Source organism: Xenopus tropicalis, chromosome 1, assembly GCF_000004195.4.
Source record: "Xenopus tropicalis strain Nigerian chromosome 1, UCB_Xtro_10.0, whole genome shotgun sequence".
In the NCBI taxonomy this organism is placed as follows: domain Eukaryota; kingdom Metazoa; phylum Chordata; class Amphibia; order Anura; family Pipidae; genus Xenopus; species Xenopus tropicalis.
In genome coordinates, this window is record NC_030677.2 from 25,694,040 (window position 1) to 25,715,610 (window position 21,571).

A 21,571-nucleotide genomic window follows, 5' to 3' on the forward strand; every position below is an offset into this window, starting at 1 on the left:
CTTCGGAAGAAGATGACTATTTGAATGTGTATGGTCACCTTTACTCCTGGCCCTAGTTTATATAGGGGGAGGGGGCACCCAAGTCTAGACTTGGGTTTAAAATAGGCACTGGCATATCAAGTACACAAAGGCCCAAGCAGCCCCCCAACAGCCCCATAAATAGTATCTGTCTATGGCACCTTACCTCAGATTGGCAGTCTGGGCCTGGAGCAAATGGCTCATCCTCTTTGGTCTCTGCCTAATGACAAGGGGTTAAATTACTGGGAGCCCCAATATAAATCTGTGAATTCTGAGGAGACCATGAACTTTACAGAATTGGGGGAGCAGGTATGAGATAAAGGTAGTGGGAGCCAGCTCTGTCCCAGCATACCCCTAGACTGCACACGTGAATACGTCTCAAAAATAGAAAAAAGGCAGGCACTCCGGTCAAATCATTAGTGGATAGCAATTGTTCATGAGAAGTGGAGGTAAAATCAAAAAAACTTTTTATTTAACACATGATACAAAGAGCCTTACGCGTTTCGTACCTCCTGGTACTTAATCATATGATGTCCATTGTGCTTGTGGACATAAATGAACCATCTTCCCTGAATCTTTAATCCTCCCATTAGCTTGCATCAGAGATTAAAGGGGACACATACCCTCTGACACAACTTAATGTATATTAACTCACATAAACACTTCTGCAATTTGCATAGTTTCCTTACATATTAGTGAAATTAAAACATATAAACCGCAGGGATTATGAAACAAGGTGCCTGGATAGTATTTTACAAAAGACACAGGGTTTCCCCTCTTTGGAACCTAGAAACCTCACCCCCCATTATATAATTGAGCTTTAAGCTTTTAGTTTGATCTTTGAGGTGGGCAGTCTCAGTTCTATCCCATCTCCCCCTGCTTACTCTGGCTACCTAAGCATTCATTTGCCCATTATACATCCAAAATGAAGGGATCCTAAACCCTAGATGTGGCCCAAATAAGCAGATATGGATTTGCCCTAGGAGCCAAGCAGAAAAAAAAAAAAGAAACCAAAAGCAAAAATAGACCTAAATCATTTTTTATTATATAGTACTAAAATCATTACCCAAAAGAAACAGAGCCTACAGTATGTAGTCAGAACTTACAGTCAGACTCACCATTGTTGTACTGAGACACTTCCTCCCAGAATGCCTTGAACAGTTCCGTCAGGTGATGTTCCTTTTGTCTTACTGAAATTTTTTTCTGGTTCTTTAAATTGTCCAAAGTTTTGGAAACAGCGTTCAATCGACATTCACTTTCCTCCTGTATCTGATGTCTTAAGGAATCGACCACCTTTGCCATATGTTCCCACCTAATCATTTTTTCCTGGACCTCCTATAAAAAAACAAGACCACAGATACTAATTCACTATAACGAGCCAGGAGGTTACCCCCCCACTTATCCAACAATTTTTCCTGCTGCAAATAATCACTCATTCTGTTAGTCCCAGAGCATTAGCAGAAGGAGCTAGTTGTACCTGACGTTAGGCTGAGGGAGCACACAGTCGCTAATCTGAGCCACCATGGGACAGTCCAGTTCCAGGGACTCACTAACACCACAAATTATTTGTTGGCAACAGCAAAAGTGATTGAGGGAATGCCCTAAAATTAACTTATTTATACTCAATCTTTGGTTTCCCTTCAGATGCTTTAAGAACAAAACCCCAAAGTGCTTGAAGTTTTATGTAGGAACAGTAGATACCATTTCACGCACCAGTTCCTGTTTTGCAGTATTCATTTTAGTCAAGGCTCACCCTTAGAAAGTCCCCCTTTAGCTTTCAGCCTCTATGACATGAGGAAACACATGGCACATTTTGATCCTTCGCATTTACCATTGCCTGCAACTCCTGCGACTCGCTCAGAACAGTTTCAAGCACAGTCATTCTAGAGGTCAGGTCCATCATTATCTTTTCAGCTTCTGCATAGGAGCACTTGGCTTGGTCCAGCAGGAACTGATGCACCTTTTCTATTTGAATCCAGAAGCCTTCAGTCTGCAGGGCAGCAATGCATAGATAGCGTTAGTATCCCTCTTCCTCCCCCCCCCCCGACCTTCCTCTGCCTCTCTTGTTGGCATTGATTCACACGGATAGTGCCCTGCCACTTGTCACCTGCTGTCCTGTCATTTACTGATTTTTGACTTATCTGTATCCTTATGCTTTACAGTCCATGGTAGCTTTGGAATTGTAAATTCTTAGTTATTAACTTTTAGCTCTTATTGTGCAAAAGGCTTGTAGCAGTCTTGTAGCCTTAAAGTAGAAGTAAACCCCCCAGTTCATTTAATAAAGTTTGTGCTGAACATACTTTTTGAATAATGGTTTAAACACAAAAAACCTATAATTTTTTATTTCTTGCACTAAGGACAAACAGGAAAACCAAAGCTGCTTAATGATTGTTAGTGGGAGTCCATTATGTAGGAATATACAGATCTATACTAATATCCTGCAAAGCCAAATACATTTTGAATGAGATGATCGGAATATTCTCTCTCTCTTCTCTCTATGTCCTCCATAGTCTGGAACTCAGAACTGTGAGCGCGACTCATCTTGGTGTTGGTTACTCTCGAGCGGTACCTCTCCTCAAGTTCTTCCAATTCCTTCAGAAATATACAAAAGAAATACTTGTTTCTATTACGGTCTCTCTCAGCATTCCCAGCCAGCCCCCATCCACACATACATGTAAGGACATGGCACTCAATGAAGAAACATGGATGCAGCCTATGGCACACTCAAACATAGTTTTTTGGAGTTTGAAGTACAGTGCCCGAACAGGATCAGGTTCTATCCGGCATCAGTGCAACTACCTATCTGTTCAGTCTACTACAAGTTAGTTATAGTATGAAAGTGAAGAACTGAGTGGTTGCTATGGGTATTTCCATTGGGGTCAAATTAAAAAAATTAAGAGGCAAATGTAGGTAATTATTTTCCCTTTGCCTTCCTAGCTTCTGTGAAGATATTTTTGACTGTGTCTGTTCACATCCTTATCTTCTCCCACATATCTTTGATAGTCTAAAGGTGGCTAAACACCATAAGATCTACTCATTTGGCGAGGTTGCCAAGGAGGTGGCCACCCTTGGGCCAAATGATTAAATTACAACAATGGAAATAGGACCTGTCAGAGCGAAGACCGCATATATGAGCGGATGCGGCCCCTGATCAGACAGGAAAAAACCTGCCTGTTCGACATTTGGCCAATTTTATGCCAGATATTGTTTGGGTAGGCCCATCAGAAGAACAAATGCACAGCCAGATAAGCTGCAGAAACAGTCTGAAGGTCCCAGATCAGCAGCTGAAATCTGCCCGTGCATGGCCATCTTTACAATGCCCACCTTAGAACCCATCGGGAGTTGGCACTGGATTGGCCCTTAAAAAGGCCCAGAAGGTGGCAGTATCTGCTCACAGATACTGTCCAACTCCGCAGGAAAATTTAAGAGCATAGCAAAAATGTAAAATCCCTTTCATGGCAGGTTTCATGGGGTGAGTTGGCCATCCTCTCTATGTCTGTGGCAATACCAATAAAAGTACATTTCTAATTGCCTATAATGCCAGACATATATATAGCAAAGACATTTTAAAGGAGAAGGAAAGTCATTTTGGCATTTTACTGCCAATAGATTTGCCACATTAGTGCCACCTAGAATGCTATATTTACTCTGCAGAAAGCTTTACCATACCTGAGTAACAGCCCTAGAAGCTTTCTCTGTTTGTTTAAGCAGCAGCTGCCATTTTAGCTTGGCCTGGGAATGAAGGATTTTTCTGACAGAGGAAGTCAGATACCCTAAGAACATGTTTACAAAAAAGGAGACAAGAAATCCTGTGTTTCTTTTAATAGAGGACTCAGTGTTTCTGTGAGTGCTTATGGCTGTATTTACATAGACATTTCTGATAAGGATTACTTAGTGTTTACCTTTCCTTTTCCTTTAATGCACAAGTTATTTCATACTGCTAAATATTAGAAACCCCATATTTATGGGAATTATTGTCTATTGAGGAGGCACCAGTTTAAAAAGTAATTTTTTCCCATACATTGTAAATGCATATGGAAGGGGACACTTTCTGTCATAAGCAATCTATAGCTTGACATACAGTTTATGGTTCGGGTCATTGAACCAGTGAATCCTTGTGGAAACTTTGCAATGGAGCTTGTAAAGCTCAGGTTTTGCCACTGGCAAGGTTACTGCTCTAATATCTTATCATGCCCCATACTACACAGCTACTGCTACTCTCTACTCTAATTTTCTTTTCTCTTTCCCTCCTGAATTGGTACTATGCCTTGATTGGACAGCACTCAAAATACACGTTAGACATAGAGAACCCTAAAAAGATCCTGAGAAGGCAACGACATAACAGAAGAGAAATGGAAGAGAAACTAGATAAGCTATGAAAGGAGAAGGAAAGGTAAAAACTAAGTAAGCTTTATCAGAAAGGTCTATGTAAATACAGCCTTCCTTGTCTCTGTAATTCCTGTGCCAGAGTCTGCACAGCTCTCTCCTGCTCCCCCTCCCTCAAGAGTGCCAAGAACTCCCTCCCCCCCCTTTAGGTGGGGGGGGGGGAGATCTGAGCAAATCAGCGGTAAGCTTCCTTAGTCTTACAAACTGAGCATATACAGGGGTCTTGGTGCAGGAGGGAGGCATTATGGGAATTTTGTTTACATAGCTCAGTGGTTTTTTTCCTTGGAGACTTCTGATCGTCTGAACAGGAGAAATATGGGGAGACTTAAGGGCACTATTGAGAGAACTGAAGGTATGCCTGCAGCTTGAGATTAACTCTTTATTAGCCTTTCCTTCTCCTTTAAATAAACCTTCATTTACTGGCCTTGAAGGTGACAAAGGATTGGCTTTCCAAAGCTGTGATTTTATGACTTTGGTTGTGCCAGATCTGAGTCAGTGTAAAATAATGATGGCATTAGTCTAGAACAGGGATCCCCAGCCAGTGGCTCAGGAGTAACATGTTGCTCACCATCCCCATGGATGTTGCTCCCAGTGGCCTTAAAGCCAGGTGCTTATTTTTTGAATTCCTGGCTTGGAGGCATAAACACTCAGAGCAATGCCAAACAGAGCATTCTGTAGGCTGCCAGGCCACATGGGGGCTCCCAAATAGCCAATCATAACTCTTATTTGGCACCCCCCAAAGTTTGGCTTATGGGTATAAAAGGTCTAGAATAAAAAGCCATGTCTTTATAAATAACACATTTTAGCTTAATTTAAATTGACGATTCCCTCTCTGCAAATTATACGGACAACACTGCAGTTTTTATTTTCAACTTTGCATTTTCCAATAGGTGTGTCTTTAGGTCAGGCTGCGATGTATGCAAGAACGGTGCTCAGTCATGTAGACCGCGTCAAGGGAATTATTTTCATTATGAACACAGTAAGGGCTTCTCTTCTGTATGGAACCACATTATGGATTTCCTTCGCTAGGCCAGTAGTGATGGCTTATTTATTGAGTTGGACATGCATAAGAAGAAAAAGCCACAGGAGCTATCATAATTGAATTAAACCAATTATTTTTGATGTAAAGATTGCCCTCTGACCACATGGGGGTACTGCACTGTATTCCTTGGGATCAATATAAGATGGGTTCTTGAAAATAGTTAATTGCATTTGACTTTTTTTCCCACTCACTCTTGTGTTTAGAGATTTAAGCTCCCTTCATAGCCTGGGTAATTCCTGGGAATACATCTTTGTCATCAGACTCAATCTGACCTCTTGGATGACACTGTGTAGTCATAAACCGGCCCATTAAAAGCACTCCAATAACTCTCATAGCAACCAAATGACTTATATTTGTAAGAAAATGGCCTTCGTGTGGTTTAACCCTGAGTTAAGTTACCCTTAAATCCCCTCAATTTAGGTTTCTTTAATAATATATTGCATAAAACAGCTCAACAGTAAAACCCTGCTTCATCTAAATAAACCATTTTCATAAAAATACATTTTTTATCAGTTTGTGCCATTGGGTAATCCTAAATAGAAAATGTAAGTTCTAAGGGCCGCCCCCTGGGATCGTACGATTCACAGTGCACACAAACAAACCAAGGCCAGCCATATAGGTTAGGTCACATGATCCAATAAATGGACAGAGTTTTGCCTTTTGCTTCCATGCTTCTTCTGTGTAGAAAAATAAACCTTAAATCTAGAAAAGTCCATCTTGTCAGGTTGAAAGCAAATTTGGAGAAATGTGTGACATGGTGCCTGATACAGCGCCACTTATTAATTCTACAGAAAGCTTTGATCAAACCTGGCACCTATCTCACATACAATTTCCTTGGGTGCCTTGACGGGGACCAATGGTAATATATTATACTCCTTATTTCAGGCCCTTTGCTTGTGTTTTCTCTTGGTTTTTGTAGGCCATTTTTCAACTATTAGAATTGTATCCATGTATTTCTTGACATTGCTGCGGTTTTGATAAAGTGTGGCCGTATTACTGACAAGTACGTTACTATGAAGATTGATGAGAGCAGGCGGACTGAGAACTAGGCTGAGAAACTGAAAAGCGGTGAAATAACCAGCTCTCCATGGGTACAAATATTATTTTTCTGTCTTAATTATATAGTAAGGAAAGCACTGACTTATATACTATCTTTTGGAGCCACTTGAGCAATCAACCCCTATGGAAGGGACTGTTACAAGCAGTGTTTAATCAAGGAAAACTAAACACTAATTATATTAAAGTACCCAGGTTTGTGTCAGATCCAGTAACCCATACAATGAATCAGATGATTGCTTTCCACAAGTGACCTGTAAATGCTATTCTCTGTTTGGTACACAAATAGATAACCGCTTGTAAAACCGAGACAAAAATACTCCTCTTCATAACAAGGTTACAGATATATAGAAACATTGGGGTAACAGTCACCCTGCTATAGTTCCAGGGGTACCCAGGGCTCAAATAAGCACCCACCCCAAATCCCCCCCTAACTGGCCTTCAGGCTGGGCCCCCTTAGCGCATAACAAGGTTACAGATATATAGAAACATTGGGGTAACAGTCACCCTGCTATAGTTCCAGGGGTACCCAGGGCACAAATAAGCACTCACCCCAAATCCCCCCCTAACTGGCCTTCAGGCTGGGCCCCCTTAGCCCATAACAAGGTTACAGATATATAGAAACATTGGGGTAACAGTCACCCTGCTATAGTTCCAGGGGTACCCAGGGCACAAATAAGCACTCACCCCAAATCCCCCCCTAACTGGCCTTCAGGCTGGGCCCCCTTAGCGCATAACAAGGTTACAGATATATAGAAACATTGGGGTAACAGTCACCCTGCTATAGTTCCAGGGGTACCCAGGGCACAAATAAGCACTCACCCCAAATCCCCCCCTAACTGGCCTTCCAGCTTGGCACCTCCAGTTAAGGCTCTAGGCCCCCTTAGGGTCAGCTCCACAGTGTGGGAACCTCTATTTTACATTTATGGGACTTTTTAAACAATTCATTACAAAATACAGGTATGGGATCTGTTATCTGGAAACCCATTATCCAGAAAGCTCCAAATTACGGAAAGCCCATCTCCCATAGACTCCATTTTAATCAAATAATTTGGATTTTTAAAATTGATTTCCTTTTTCTCTGTAAGAATAAAACAGTATGTACAAATGTATTTGATCCCAACTAAGATATAATTAATACTTATTGGATGCAAAACAATCGTTTTGGGTTTAATTAATGTTTTATTGATTTTTTAGTAGACAAGTTATGGAGATCCAAATTACGGAAAGACCCCTTATCCGAAATACCCTTGGTCCTGAGCATGCTGGATAATGGATCCTACACCTGTACTGCACTAGGTTTTTTTATGTTTATTTTTTTGGTATTTTTTTTTTTACTAAAAGGTGAATACTGCAAGAATTAACCTCATAGTGGTGAAAATTCTCTTTGCATCGGCGTAGATTCACTTCTCTTCTCAAGGTGAAATTTCTCCAGTGAATAATCCCCAATTCACTAAGAGCACAAGAACAAATTTTTGCCCGGAGAAATTTCTCCAGGTTCAGGCCAGCGAATTTCCATTATAAAGATAAAGCAGCCACTTTTATCTATATCACCCTCTCCAATGTGAATTTTCCACATACATAATTTCTTCATGGAGAAAATTCTCTAGAGAATATGAGATGTGTTGTGAAAATACACCTGGGGAATTGAGGTGAACCTTGGTGAAGTCAGTTCAGTAAATGTCCCCCTAAAAGTTTATTCAATGTTAAACTTCCCTTTTCTTGTCTCTTAAGAATGAAAACCAAAAAGCCCCTTACTGCCTCCTGTGCGGAGAGTTGGTTCCGGAACGTTTCCCCATCAATCTTCTTTTTCAGCAGCAGGTCGGTCAGGTTTATCCGCAGAATCTGTAGAAACATCTGCAAACGGAATCATATGAAATAAATCAGCAAGCGAATGAACAGAATCCTATTCTTGGCCACACCGCATTTTTTCGCACTTAAAAAAGGATTCACTGCTCCAGGGCAGACATGGAGGAGCACTAAGGGGCACTCCTAGGCGCTTATATACAACTTGCAAATGGTGCCATTGTAGGATCCGCACCCAACCGTACTCGGATTCCGAGAGAGGGAATCTTTGGGAGCAGAGGAGGAGTGTATTTCCCCAGTCTGACCAGCACCCAACCCAAATTCTATATAACTGCCCAAATTTCAACCTGAACCCACAGGTTTTGGGTCACAAACGTACTGTATTTATGGGGGTGGCCAAGATGGAGTGCAGAGACCTGTGGCCATTTAACATAGGAAAACCGTGTATTTCACACTGCCTTCCTTTGGTAAATGATGACTAAAATACGCAGTGACTAGTAATAAGCAAATCTGTCCCATTTCGCTGAAAAATTTGCTAAACCGCAGAAAATTTGCTATATGAATTAAAGTCAATAGGTGTTTTTTTTTTTTTTTTGCAAAATGCACAAAGTACATTGAAGTCAACTGGTGTTTTTTTTGCTGTGTGTTTTTCCCACACAAAATGCATTACAGATGATGGGTGGTTTTTTTTTTCACAGCAAAAATTTTTCTCCGCAAGGCCATGCCTGCCAAAAAAATTAGCTCAGTGAATTTTAGCCTTTAGAATGAATTTAATTATTTGTGGAGGGTGGTCAAATACTTAGTTGAGGAATAAAACCAAAATAATGTATTAGATAAACTGGCTAAAATTAAAATATATACTCATAATACTCATATTATAGACTTAGCGTTCTTCTTGTGTTTCCTTACTACAGTTCTCTTAATAAGCTACTATCGTCTAACACAAAAGTTATTACAATTATGGGACCTGTTCTGGATAAGGGGTCTTTCTGTGATTTGCATCTCCTTACTTTAAGTCCACTAAAAAATCATTTAAATAAAAAATCAATAAATAACCCCAATAGGATAGTTTTGCCTCCAATAAGAATTAATTATATCTTAGTTGGGATCAAATACAGGTATGGGTTCCCTTATCTGGAAACCCATTATCCAGAAAGTTCTGAATTACGGAAACGCCATCTCCCATAGACTCCATTAAAAGCAAATAATTCTTATTTTTAAAAATGATTCCCTTTTCCCCTGTAATAATAAAACAGTACCTTGTACTTAATCCCAACTAAGATATAATTACCCCTTATTGGGGGCAGAACAGCCCTATTGGGTTTATTTAATGGTTAAATGATTCCCTTTTCTCTGTAATAATAAAACAGTACCTGTACTTGATCCCAACTAAAATATAAATAATCCTTATTGGGGGCAGAACAGCCCTATTGGGTTTATTTAATGGTTAAATGATTCCTTTTTCTCTGTAATAATAAAACAGTACCTGTACTTGATCCCAACTAAGATATAATTACCCCTTATTGGGGGCAGAACAGCCCTATTGGGTTTATTTAATGGTTAAATGATTCCCTTTTCTCTGTAATAATAAAACAGTACCTGTACTTGATCCCAACTAAGATATAATTACCCCTTATTGGGGGCAGAACAGCCCTATTGGGTTTATTTAATGGTTAAATGATTCCTTTTTCTCTGTAATAATAAAACAGTACCTGTACTTGATCCCAACTAAGATATAATTACCCCTTATTGGGGCAGAACAGCCCTATTGGGTTTATTTAATGGTTAAATGATTCCCTTTTCTCTGTAATAATAAAACAGTACCTGTACTTGATCCCAACTAAGATATAATTACCCCTTATTGGGGGCAGAACAGCCCTATTGGGTTTATTTAATGGTTAAATGATTCCCTTTTCTCTGTAATAATAAAACAGTACCTGTACTTGATCCCAACTAAGTTATAATTACCCCTTATTGGGGGCAGAACAGCCCTATTGGGTTTATTTAATGGTTAAATGATTCCCTTTTCTCTGTAATAATAAAACAGTACCTGTACTTGATCCCAACTAAGATATAATTAATCCTTACTGGAGGCAAAACAAGCCTATTGGGTTTATTCAATATATATGATTTTTAGATTTTTATGGAGATCCTTATCTGGAAAACCCCAGGTCCCGAGCATTCTGGATAATTTGTCCCATACCTGTACAAGGTACTGTTTTAATATTACAGAGAAAATGGAAATCATTTTTTAAAAATTAGAATTATTTGATTAATATGTATTCTATGGGAGATGGGCTTCCTGTAATTTGGAGCTTTGTGGATAACAGACCCAAAATAAAATATACAAAAGATGGGAGAACACATCAAACATGTAGATTACAAATACTGACAGACAGAAGTGGTAACGGGGTCCTGCTCAACAAAGCATACAATCAACAAGAAATAGATGAGTATAATTGCCCCTGATGGCACAAGGAAGGACAGGACCCCCCTGTCTGTGATGCTCAGCTCTTGGTTTACAGTAACATAAGGGCGAATAAACAGAAAAGTAACCCACTGAATGATAAGGGTACATTGCTTTAAGAATACCATCCGGCCGGACTGATAAGTGGGTAGCTTGCATAAATCCACTAACACCTTCTTTACTGAGGAATTCCCTTTCAAGTGACTGGGCCTACGCTTTGTGGACGGTTCCAAGAATAAGTCCTTTGAGTAGGTGCCAAGATCACACACACAGCGAGCATGCAAGGGAGATCTTCTTTTATACTGAACTCTTTTATGTGTCGTGTCGGCCATAGAACATCTCCCTCCTGACTGCGCCAGAATAAAACATGCGGCATTAGCATGGCAGCCTCATTGTGTGCCAACTCTTGTGAGCACTCGAGATAAACAAGCCCCCGAATAATCCTTTGTATCTGTACGATGGACAATATTAAAGGCATTAAAAACTAACGGTGCCCAGTTTATGTAGCTGAAATGGTATGTGAAACAAACAATATCTCGTGTTCCCATCTTTATATTAAAACCTTCCATTTTCCACTGAAAACAATTTTATAAGATGGATGATTGGAAGTTCCATTTTCACAGCAAAAATACATTTGTGGTTGAAAAAAAAAGACATAGAAGTTCAGCCTTCTACCGTATCCCCAAATGGAGAATCTGAGCACCTAGGGTTGCCACCTTTCTGTTAATACCAGCCTTTAGGTTGGGGGCAGATAGTGATGTCACTTGGGAATAAGGTCATGAAATGGGGTGGGAAAATAGGCAGGCTATGCAGGAAAATGGGTGGATGGGGTGTAGAAATGGGTGGGGCAGAGGCGGGTGACTGGTCACAGAGAGGGACTTATAGGTAGGGTTGCCACCCCTACAGATTTACCACCAATTATATTGCCAGTAAATCTGTAATACTGGCACTGGCCCTCGCAGGCTAGGCTGGTCACATACCGGCTGCTTGGCAACCCAAGAGCAGCCCCGGCCACAATACAGAACCCTTGGTGCAAAGAACTGGAGCAACTCCAGGTAAGTTCTGCTACATAGGGGAGAAAGCAATGAGACTTTGTACTCACAGAATGCTGCTCTCGCCTCAGTTCCGCATCGAGAAGTGGCAAAGTCTGTAGGCAAAGACTATAGAGGCACAAACCGACATCACAACTATTGAGAGAAAAATAGAGAAATATCAAGGAGAATCCAGATGACTTAGAATGAAACCATTCAGCAGAGGCTTACAGGGGATGTATGGTACTTTGTGGTTACTTAAGTCGGATCTACGGCTGCTGGCTGGCTAAATAGTCATCACTTGCAGGATAAACTCAGACAGGTGGGCTTTGGAACTGTTCATGTGCCTCCATGTATACATGACAGTTACATAGGAGCGACCCTCTGCGTAATGGGAAATCAACAATCCAAATGCAGCACAAGTAGCACTGATCCAGGGCAGCATTTGGATTTTGAAAAGTTTCTAGGCATGGACTTGGAAGTTTTATTTGGTTCTGGAAATCCCGACACTGTGGCCATGTATTCCGAAAAGAAATGTTGTCCAGGGCTAATGCTAAACTATTGTTGCTGTGGCCACTAACAAATATAATAGTGTTTTTTGGAATTTTTGGTAGAAGCCCAAGTTTGAGCTCCAACATATGGTCTGATCTCATGACATAGTTAAAGCATTGCTGTGTAAATCCATCAGCTATAATAATTTACATTGATCTTACATTAATACATTATATCTTGTTCACCAAAACTTACCTTAAGCTGGGCTTCCAAAGAGATGTTCCTCTAAATATCACCCTTAATGCTCCTTGGATTTGCCTCCCCACCAACTACTTCTCTGATTAAACTGTGGGAGTAGTCCCAATAAGTGTAGAGACCACAGAAATGGAAACTTAATTCCCTACCTATGAGGAATAAATCTGTGCTAGGGAAGCGATCAAGCAGAGCAGTTTAAGCTGGGTGAAGAGCAGGGGATAAAGCTGGGAATGGAGATGGATATCTGGCTGAGCATCCCCATCAATGGCACAACATCTTGGCTTTCCTCACCTGCTGAAGGTTAAGACTTCCAGGAAGCTGTTAACTCTGGGGAACGTTCTCTCATAGAACCTGTCCTCGCTTGTTATGGAATGAATAGTGGTGGAGGAACTGCAGTCTTCCTTTTCTCCATGGCTCAGAGACTCTGTACTGCTATAGGCAGAACCTTCAAACATTTGGTTCGGCAATGATGTCTGCTTATGGCTTTCATGTAGCGAAGGGTTTGAGGCTCCATCTGCTAAAGGCTGTAAATATAAGCACAAAATATGTCTTTTAGCGTCCGGTAGATGCATTTGCTATAAGGGCTCTAGGTGCCGAAATACAACCCTCTGTCTCCTTTTCAGGTTAGGAGATCCATAAAGTCACAGTTTTACAACAGCAGGAGTGTCATAGGCTGTGTCTATCCCAAAAACATGAATTCAAATGGTCTATCATCTCCACTTTTTAAAGTTAAGCGACAGCTATATCTGCTGGGGTTTGCCTTTGCATTCATCTGCATCAGTTTGTAGTTACTGAAGAAGAAGGATCCATCCTCACCTGAGAAACGGATACCACTAGCGTAGACTTGTCACTTAGTGAACACTGTAATGCTGATGTATTTTATATGCACAGACATCAAACGGCTGAGCAATGACTGACCTATGGCATTTCCACACGTTTGCACATTTTTAACAAATCCTGATGTGACAACAGCAACACTGTAAAATTAGGGCTGACCCACTTGGACCATTGGGAAGTATGTATTCCTGCTGTATGTTGGAGAAAGAAAGAGGGCAGATCTCATGTTCATCTAGGTAGGAACAACATTAGAAACCTCAGATAACTTTTCTCATGCCTTTCCTAACCATAAGAAGGTGACATTGTACCCCTCCAGCTAGGAACCATAGCAAGGCATAGAACCCCAATAAAAAAAACAAAATTATTGGTCAGTCTTTTTATAACATATAACATTAGTCTCAACAGTAAGTAAAAACTTCTGTGGTACTTCCCCGACATTCCCCTTCATGGAACCATAACACCAATAAACACCACCAGGCTTTCAACTCTAAACTTCTAACTTACCCTAAACTTCTGATTGATTGGATAAACCACCTTAGCCTTCAGTGCAAAGGCAGCGACCCCATTGCTTGGGAATGGATTATCCTCCTGTCAAGAGATAGCAAGAGAGAAGATATGAGAGACATTAATGTTGCACAACACAGAAACCCCTAATATACTGTAATCTGTACCTTCAAAAAGTAGGAATAAATACCATTTTTATATGTGGACATCCAGCTGCAAAACAGTTCTTCTCTTTCTGCATCATTTGAAATCCTGGCAGGGGAGGAGGGACTAAAACACTGATGTTACAAATTGTAACAACTTCTCCACTACAGACAGCATGCAGGAACTACATAACCCACAATGCATTGCACTGTGATATTACTTTTCTGGGTACAGGCAATTGTGGGATTTGGAGGATGCAGGCAGGCAGGCTCAAAGTAGTCGGGCAGATCAACAGAATATTGCAAAGTTGCTTGAAATTGTGTTTACTTTTCAAAAAGCTTAAGGGCCATGGCAGAGAGGCAAATTAGTTGCCAGCGTTTCCTATCAAGGGAACGTCGGTGCCGCATATGCCATCCCACCGGTGATTTACATTGTCGCAGGTGGAATGGCATATTGGGGAGATTAGTCGCCCACGACAAGGGAGATTTGTCGCAGACGACTAATCTCCCAGTCTGCCACGGCCCTAAAGGTGGCCATACACGAGCAGATCCGCTCGCTTGGCGATGTCGCCAAGCGAGCGGATCTTCCCCCGATATCCCCACCTACGGGTGGGCGATATCGGGGACCATTTAGGTAAAAAAAATAATAATCCGATCGTTTGGCCCTGGGGCCAGACGATCGGATTATGTGGGCGGCAATGGGGCAGTTGGATCGGGGACCGCATCAACGAGCCGATGCGGTCCCCGATCCGACCAGATTTTCTAACCTGGCCGATCGAGATCTGGCCAATTTCAGGCCAGATATCGGTCGGCCAGGCCGATCTGCTCTCCCCATACACGGGCCGATTAGCTGCCGAATCGGTCCAAGGGACCGATATCGGCAGCTATAGTCGGCCCGTATATGGCCACCTTTAGTTTGGGTGGAGTTCCCCTTTAAGATCTGAAAGAGCCCAAGCAAATGTTCCTAGGAACGTTCTATCCATGGCTAAAATCCATCTCATCAAGTGCCTTATATTAAAAAAAAAAAAAGCAGAAAGGGAATATATTTGGGTTATTTTTAGACAATGCATAATAAATCCAAATGCGCCAGTGGGAGAGCTAGATAAATAAACCGTGCATCATTATCCAATTTACTCACACAAATAAAGCCCAGCAGAGCAAAGTTATTACGGTGACAAAAAGCTGTTCCTCAATTAATTATGTTGGTGATTATGCTGTTTGCTTCCCATTAGGGCTGGGATTTAGAGGCAGCTATTCTTCCAGGTGTATGTACTAAAAGAACAGTCGCTAGGCAGCATTCCTGATAGCAACTACAAACCTGGAAATCTTCTTTTGTTTTTTTTTATTTACCATTGGTGCTTTCAAAGCTTTATTAACACACAGCTTGTTTGTAATAACTCAATATAATTGGCCTGCCTGTATTACTGAAAGCAATAAGTGCATAAGTCTCTATTCACAACTGCTCCAGATATGTCACTGGATTGAACCATTTATGTACTTTGCCAGTATTCTTTCAGAGAAACTACGCTGAGAGCATCAGGATTTCATTAAACGAACTGTTTGTAAGAATTTATCGTATCGCATCTGTCAACCATATGGCTTAACAATCACTTCCTTGAAGGCGGACGCATTGATAACGGGAATATTCCCTTATTGCTCCATTACAGATGGCAGCTGCTCACACTCCGCAGAGTTCTGTATCTAAACCTTATATACTCAGCAAAATAAGAAGATATTTTGATACTTTAATCAGAATGTGACTCCCTTCATTATTATAATAAAGCCACCCCACCCGGGACCGACCTTCTCCCCGCTATGTCTCCATACTGCTTGGGCCTGCCAGGTCCCTCAAGTGCTAGCTTGTTAATGGGGACAATAAGAGAACAGGAAAAAGAAGGAACGGATGAGTCAATTGTAGGGTAACATAAATGAAATGAAGGTGGCCATACACCGAAAAATCTGTTCTTTGGCAAAATCACCAAATGAGCGTATTTTTCCCACAATATACACACCTTGATGGGATGTAGGCCATAGGGATGAGAACAATCAATGAGCTGATGCGCTCTTCAACCCGATGGGATTTTTAAACCTGCCCATATGCCATCTGACGATTTTCGCCTAGACATCTGTTGGGTAGGCCCATCTGAGGGCCCCATACATGGCCCAATAAGCTGCTGGTCTGTCTGCAGGTTTTATTGGCCCGTGTATGGCCACCTTTAGGTGGGAGGGTGGTGCAGCACAAAAGGGATGGTCTAGAGCAGTGGTTACCTCAACCTTTTGAGTTCAGGCCCTCCTTGGATGTCTAACTTTTGGTCAGGGACTCCCATAGTTCATAACAAATTTATGCCAGGCCTGTACTGGCAATCTGTGGATCCTGGCAAATGCCCGGGGGGCTGCTGTAAGATGCCATAGGAAATCACTACTTTCTGGGCTGATGGGGGGGCTATTTGGGTCATTGTGTACTTGAAATACCAGGGTCTATTTTAAATTCCAGTCTAAGCCTGGGGCCAGCCCTACAATTTGAGATCCACTGACCTAGAGGAATCCATATTGCTAGTCCCCTTCATCTAATGAAGTCCAGCTGTCCAACAGTACAGAATCTCTCACATTATATCCAGCACAGAAAAAGGCAGTGAAATTAATTATCTTTGATAAAGGCAGCACATACCATGCACAGATTATTCTACTGAAATCAGAAGAACTATAAAGTTAGGCACCAGGTAACTGTGGTTAGAAAAAGTGGGCGGAGCCACCAACAGCCAATCAGATTTTACCTACTGACTTTCAATGGGGAAATTCAACCTGCTGCCATTCTCTCAGTACAGGTATGGGATCCCTTATCCAGAAACCCGTTATCCAGAAAGCTCCGAATTACGGAAAGCCTGTCTCCCATAGACTCAATTTTAATCAAATAATTCAGAATTTTAAAACTGATTTCCTTTTTCTCTGTAGTATAAAAACAGTACCTTGTAATTGATCCCAACTAAGATATAAATAATCCTTATTGGATGCAAAACAATCCTATTGGGTTTAATTAATGTTTTATTAATTTTTTAGTAGACTTAAGGTATGGAGATCCAAATTACGGAAAGACCCCTTATCCGGAATACTCTTGGTCCTGAGCATTCTGGATAATGGGTCCTATACCTGTATTAACACCAGCGTACCAGTGGGTCACTAGGGGACTGCAGTTTTAGGTTTGAAAAGGTGGGCGGAGCCACCAACAGCCAATCAGATTTCACCTATAGAATTTTTTTCGTTTAATGCCAGTGGGAAAATTTAAATTGCTGCCATTCAGACACTATTAAAACCAGACAGTGGTTTTTACTATATAACTGTGGTCCAAGGTTAGAAAAACTGAGTGGAGCCAACAACAGACTATCATATTTCATTCAGTAACTTTATGTTTTTCAAACCAACATAAAGTTTGTTTTCAAACTTCCCTTTCTAGTTAGAATTGTTCCTTGACAGCACTTTTCAATAGGGTCGGAACTAGGGGTAGGCGGAAGAGGCACCTGTGTAGGGTGCAGTGATAGGGGGCACCAAGCAGGTAACCCCACTGCCTACCCACAGTCTGTGTTTTCTTACCCCCACCGACACCCGTTGTAGAGCTCCCCCTGCAAAGCATAAAAGTCTTTACAACAGGGGTTTGGCCACTGGCACGAAACAAATATAAAATGAGGATAAGCAGTTAGGAAATCATGGCATACATACCTCAAGTGATTTTCTTCTTATGGGATGGATTGCGTTTTTGGACTCTGTTCTACAGTCTTGTCTTTTTATATCAGAGTTGCTGTTTTCAAGAACAACCCCAGGGTCCTTTCCCTTAGGTTTAACAAAGAAACACACAGTCAGTTTAAGAGGCAGAGTACAGGCATGTCCCAGATTATCATCATCAGAGTTCCCCCTGAGCTACTTGCTTGTGTGCCTACATGTAACTGGGCAATAGTTGGACTCACTGCTTCACTCACACACAAACTGAAACCTCAAAACAACATTGTCTTGTGAGCACGTTTGCAATTTACATTAATTACTTTCTTAATTACCCTGCTATTACAGTGAGTTTGCACCACAGTGGCACCTGGCTGAAGTTGGCAGAAACTGACTTTGGGCATCATGGGAAAGGCTTGTGATGTTGCTCTGCTTAGAACTGACCACAGAAAAATCTCATGACTCTCCTCTGCTTATTAAAGCATAAGTAAACCTTTAAATTAGGTTTGCAATTTATATATTTTTTTAATTCCATGTTATTAAGGGCATGAAGTAGTTGAGGAAGTTGTCAGGAGAACAAAAGTGGGCTGATCTGATGGAAAATTATACCCCCAAATAATGTAGGTATTTAAAAAAAATATATTGCAGAAACAAGCTCATATGTTTCATCTAAATAATCCATTTTCATAAAAATATACCTGTTTAGTAGTATGTGCTAATGGGTAATCCTAAATAGATAATTGCCGGTGGGATGGCATACTCGGTGCCGCGTATGCCATGCCACCGGCAATTCACGGTGCAACTTATCTCCCCGTGTGTCACAGCCCTAAGTATTCATTCTGGTGGTATATACATTATTATACTAATAATGTCTTTTTGTAATCTGAAAACTTGATATGTGCAATTTGAGAATTTATATATTGAAAATGTGTATATTGAACACTATGGGTTAAATGTATGTATGTATGTATGTATGTATATCTTTATTTATATGGAGGGCTGGAGTGATGGTTCCTCCCTTTCCTGTGGGTATATAACACTTGATTGTATTTGTATGATTAGGCTTGATAAAGGGCTGGTTTAAGCCCGAAACGTTGCTATGTGCACTTGAGTAAAGTCACTTTTTTCTACAACATTTCCGGAGTGCTGCTGTTTTTTCATTTTATCCTGGTGGTTTTCCCTTTAAGGAAGTTGTAAGGAGAAAGAAATAGGACTAATCTGATGTTCTTTTGATTAGAAAAAACATTAGAAACCTCAGATAACTTATTCATGCCTTTCCTAACCAGTAGAACATCAGGCCAGCCAGATCTTGACTCTTTCATGTTTGGAAAGTGACCAGCAGGTGGCGCTGTTGAAACAAAATTATTCACATTAACTGTACTTTAACCCTTAATATCTTAAAAAATGAATGTAAATTGCAAAATTGATTAGAATATTACTCATCAATTTTACATCAGGTTTACTTAATCTTTAATACTTAATCCTTAACATAATTTTCTGAGCAGAGCAACATTGCAATCTCCTACTAACCGGCCTCCCAGACTCCCACCAATCCATCTTAAACTCTGCTGCCAGGATCCTCCTGCTCTCTCCTAAGAGGGAACCTGTTCAGCCTCACTTAAGCTCTCTTGCATGGTTGCCTGTTAAGCAAAGGAGCTTACAGAATCCTTCTGCTAACATTCAAAGCCCTTCACTCCTCTGCTCCTCACTACATTACTTCACTGGTCTCCCTGCACGTTCCTGGTCGTCTCCTCCGCTCCTCTCAGAGCCTCCGTCTTTTTACACCATCCACACCCACGGCGCTCTCTCGTCTTAACCCTTTCTATCTCGCTGCTCCTTACCTCTGGAACTCTATCCCTGAATCCCTCCGTAGGGAACACTCACTAACTCTCTTTAAGAACAAAACTCAGACTGTACCTTCTGGGGCACTAAAACATTATTTTGCCCAGTCCTGCGCTTAAGGGCAAATGCCCATACCTGGTGCACTCTTACCTTCCAATTTGTGCCTGTATGTTACCCAACCACTTAGACTGTAAGCTCTACGGGGCAGGGACCTCCTTCCTACTGTGTCTCAAACCACATATCACTTATTCCCTGTGTATTTATACTTATTTATTGTATTTATTATAACGCTTGTCCTACCTGTGTGTAATTATGTATATTGTAAGATTGTACAGTGCTGGGTATCCTTGTAGCGCTTTATAAATAAAGTTATACATACATACATCACAAGACTTAACTTCCTACCAACTGTAACCAGTTGGCCAAATTGAACAGCAGGTGGCGCTGTTTTTTCAAATTTTTCAAAAATATTAGCAGTGTATAAACTTAACAATGTGCTTTGTAAGTTCTTGCTTGCAACCTATTGAAGGAATACATGCCTGGGCTGCTGGCTAGGGTTGGCACTTTCATAAAAAAAAAAATCTGGTCTTCCTATATTTTTATGGCTTTTTGCCTAGAAATAACATTGGAATCAAGCAACATTATTACTGGGCAGGCAGGTAAAATAACAGCCATGTGGCAACCCTACTGCTAAAGTCGTATAAACATCCTATGATTTATTTTTATCCTACAATTTCAGTCTGAATGTTTTAGATTGTTGCATTGAAACGTACGATCTATATCCAAATGTTTGTTGGAAGAAGACTAAAATCTGAACGTGTAAAGCTTAATGGTCAAATATGTAGGTATCAGGCTAATTAAAACAGCAGGCATAGGCACCATTGGACCAAGCACCATTTCATTGAGCTGATGAGGTCCCTGATCCAACGGGAAAACCAAACCTGCCCAACTGGGACCTGGGTCGGGTAGGCCCGTGGGGGGGTGCCCATGCATGGGCAGATATATACGCTGTCAAAATGGTCTGAGGGACCTGAATCGCCAACTGAAATCTGCCTGTTAGTGATGTGCGGGTTCGAGAAATACTCGACCCTAACCCGCCCACTTCCAACCCTATCTCTACACGGCTTCTCCCCTTTATTTATAGGCCCGTGCCCGACCTGCTCCGCAATGATGTCACATAAATTCCCAAGCCGGAAAGCCGGCAGCGTTCGGTCTCGGGCAGGGACGGTGAGTGGATGCGCTCAACCCGAACCCGCCCGTGATGTGCCGAGGTTGGCCCGAACCCGCCCTACCCGCGGGTATTGGGCTGGCCCACACATCACTAATGCTTGTGTATGGGCACCTTTAATCATTATAAGGACAGGGAGGGTTATTTATTGAAGTCACATGCAGTATTAAATATCTGCTTCCCATAAGGGAAATAAGTTAGCCACAATGTGCCTGCCTAGTACATAATATTGCCAGCACTTGGCCTGTCTGTATATTGCCCCGTCAGGCAATGGGCTAGTGATGTAAATGCCAAAAAAAGAATGCAACAATGTAATAAGAGGTATGTATGTACATCTTTATTTATAAAGCGATACTTATGGACGCAGCACTGTACAGTAGGATACATTAATACAAACAGGGGTGGAAAATTTGTACTGAGTCTAGTAAACCACAACAACCAATCAGATTTATGCTTTCAGGCAGGTGATTAGGAAATGCTACAGATATATTTAATAACACAAGAAAAAGGGAAAGTTGTGCTCAACCACTAAATTGTAAACCATTAGGCGGGGGTGCAATGAGGTTGTGACCACAAAATACATATAAACAACCACAAAAAATCCTCTGCACTCACCCATTATCAATATGTAGAAATAGGACATTAGGACATTTCTGTGCATTCAGCTAGGATGACTTTGACGTAGTTGGCCAGCTTGAAGTATATTGCAATGTATGGACAAACAATCCCTCTTTTTGGGGTGGGGAGGGAAGG

General features: G+C 41.2%; 1 protein-coding gene across 2 annotated transcripts in view; it reads right to left on the minus strand.

Annotated features, from left to right (window-relative positions):
* The window catches only part of evc (EvC ciliary complex subunit 1), a 51,842-nt gene that overhangs the window by 27,026 nt on the left and 3,245 nt on the right, over positions 1–21,571 (minus strand). For both annotated transcript variants that reach the window (XR_001170732.3, NM_001102764.1), the window contains 8 exon segments: positions 17,752–17,862; positions 13,895–13,978; positions 12,845–13,077; positions 11,878–11,962; positions 8,261–8,359; positions 2,473–2,610; positions 1,850–2,008; positions 1,137–1,353 (listed from right to left, as the gene is read on the minus strand). Coding sequence is in view for 1 of the 2 variants with exons in the window: in NM_001102764.1 (NP_001096234.1) it covers positions 1,137–1,353; positions 1,850–2,008; positions 2,473–2,610; positions 8,261–8,359; positions 11,878–11,962; positions 12,845–13,077; positions 13,895–13,978; positions 17,752–17,862 (1,126 nt within the window). In the remaining variant the exon portion in view is untranslated.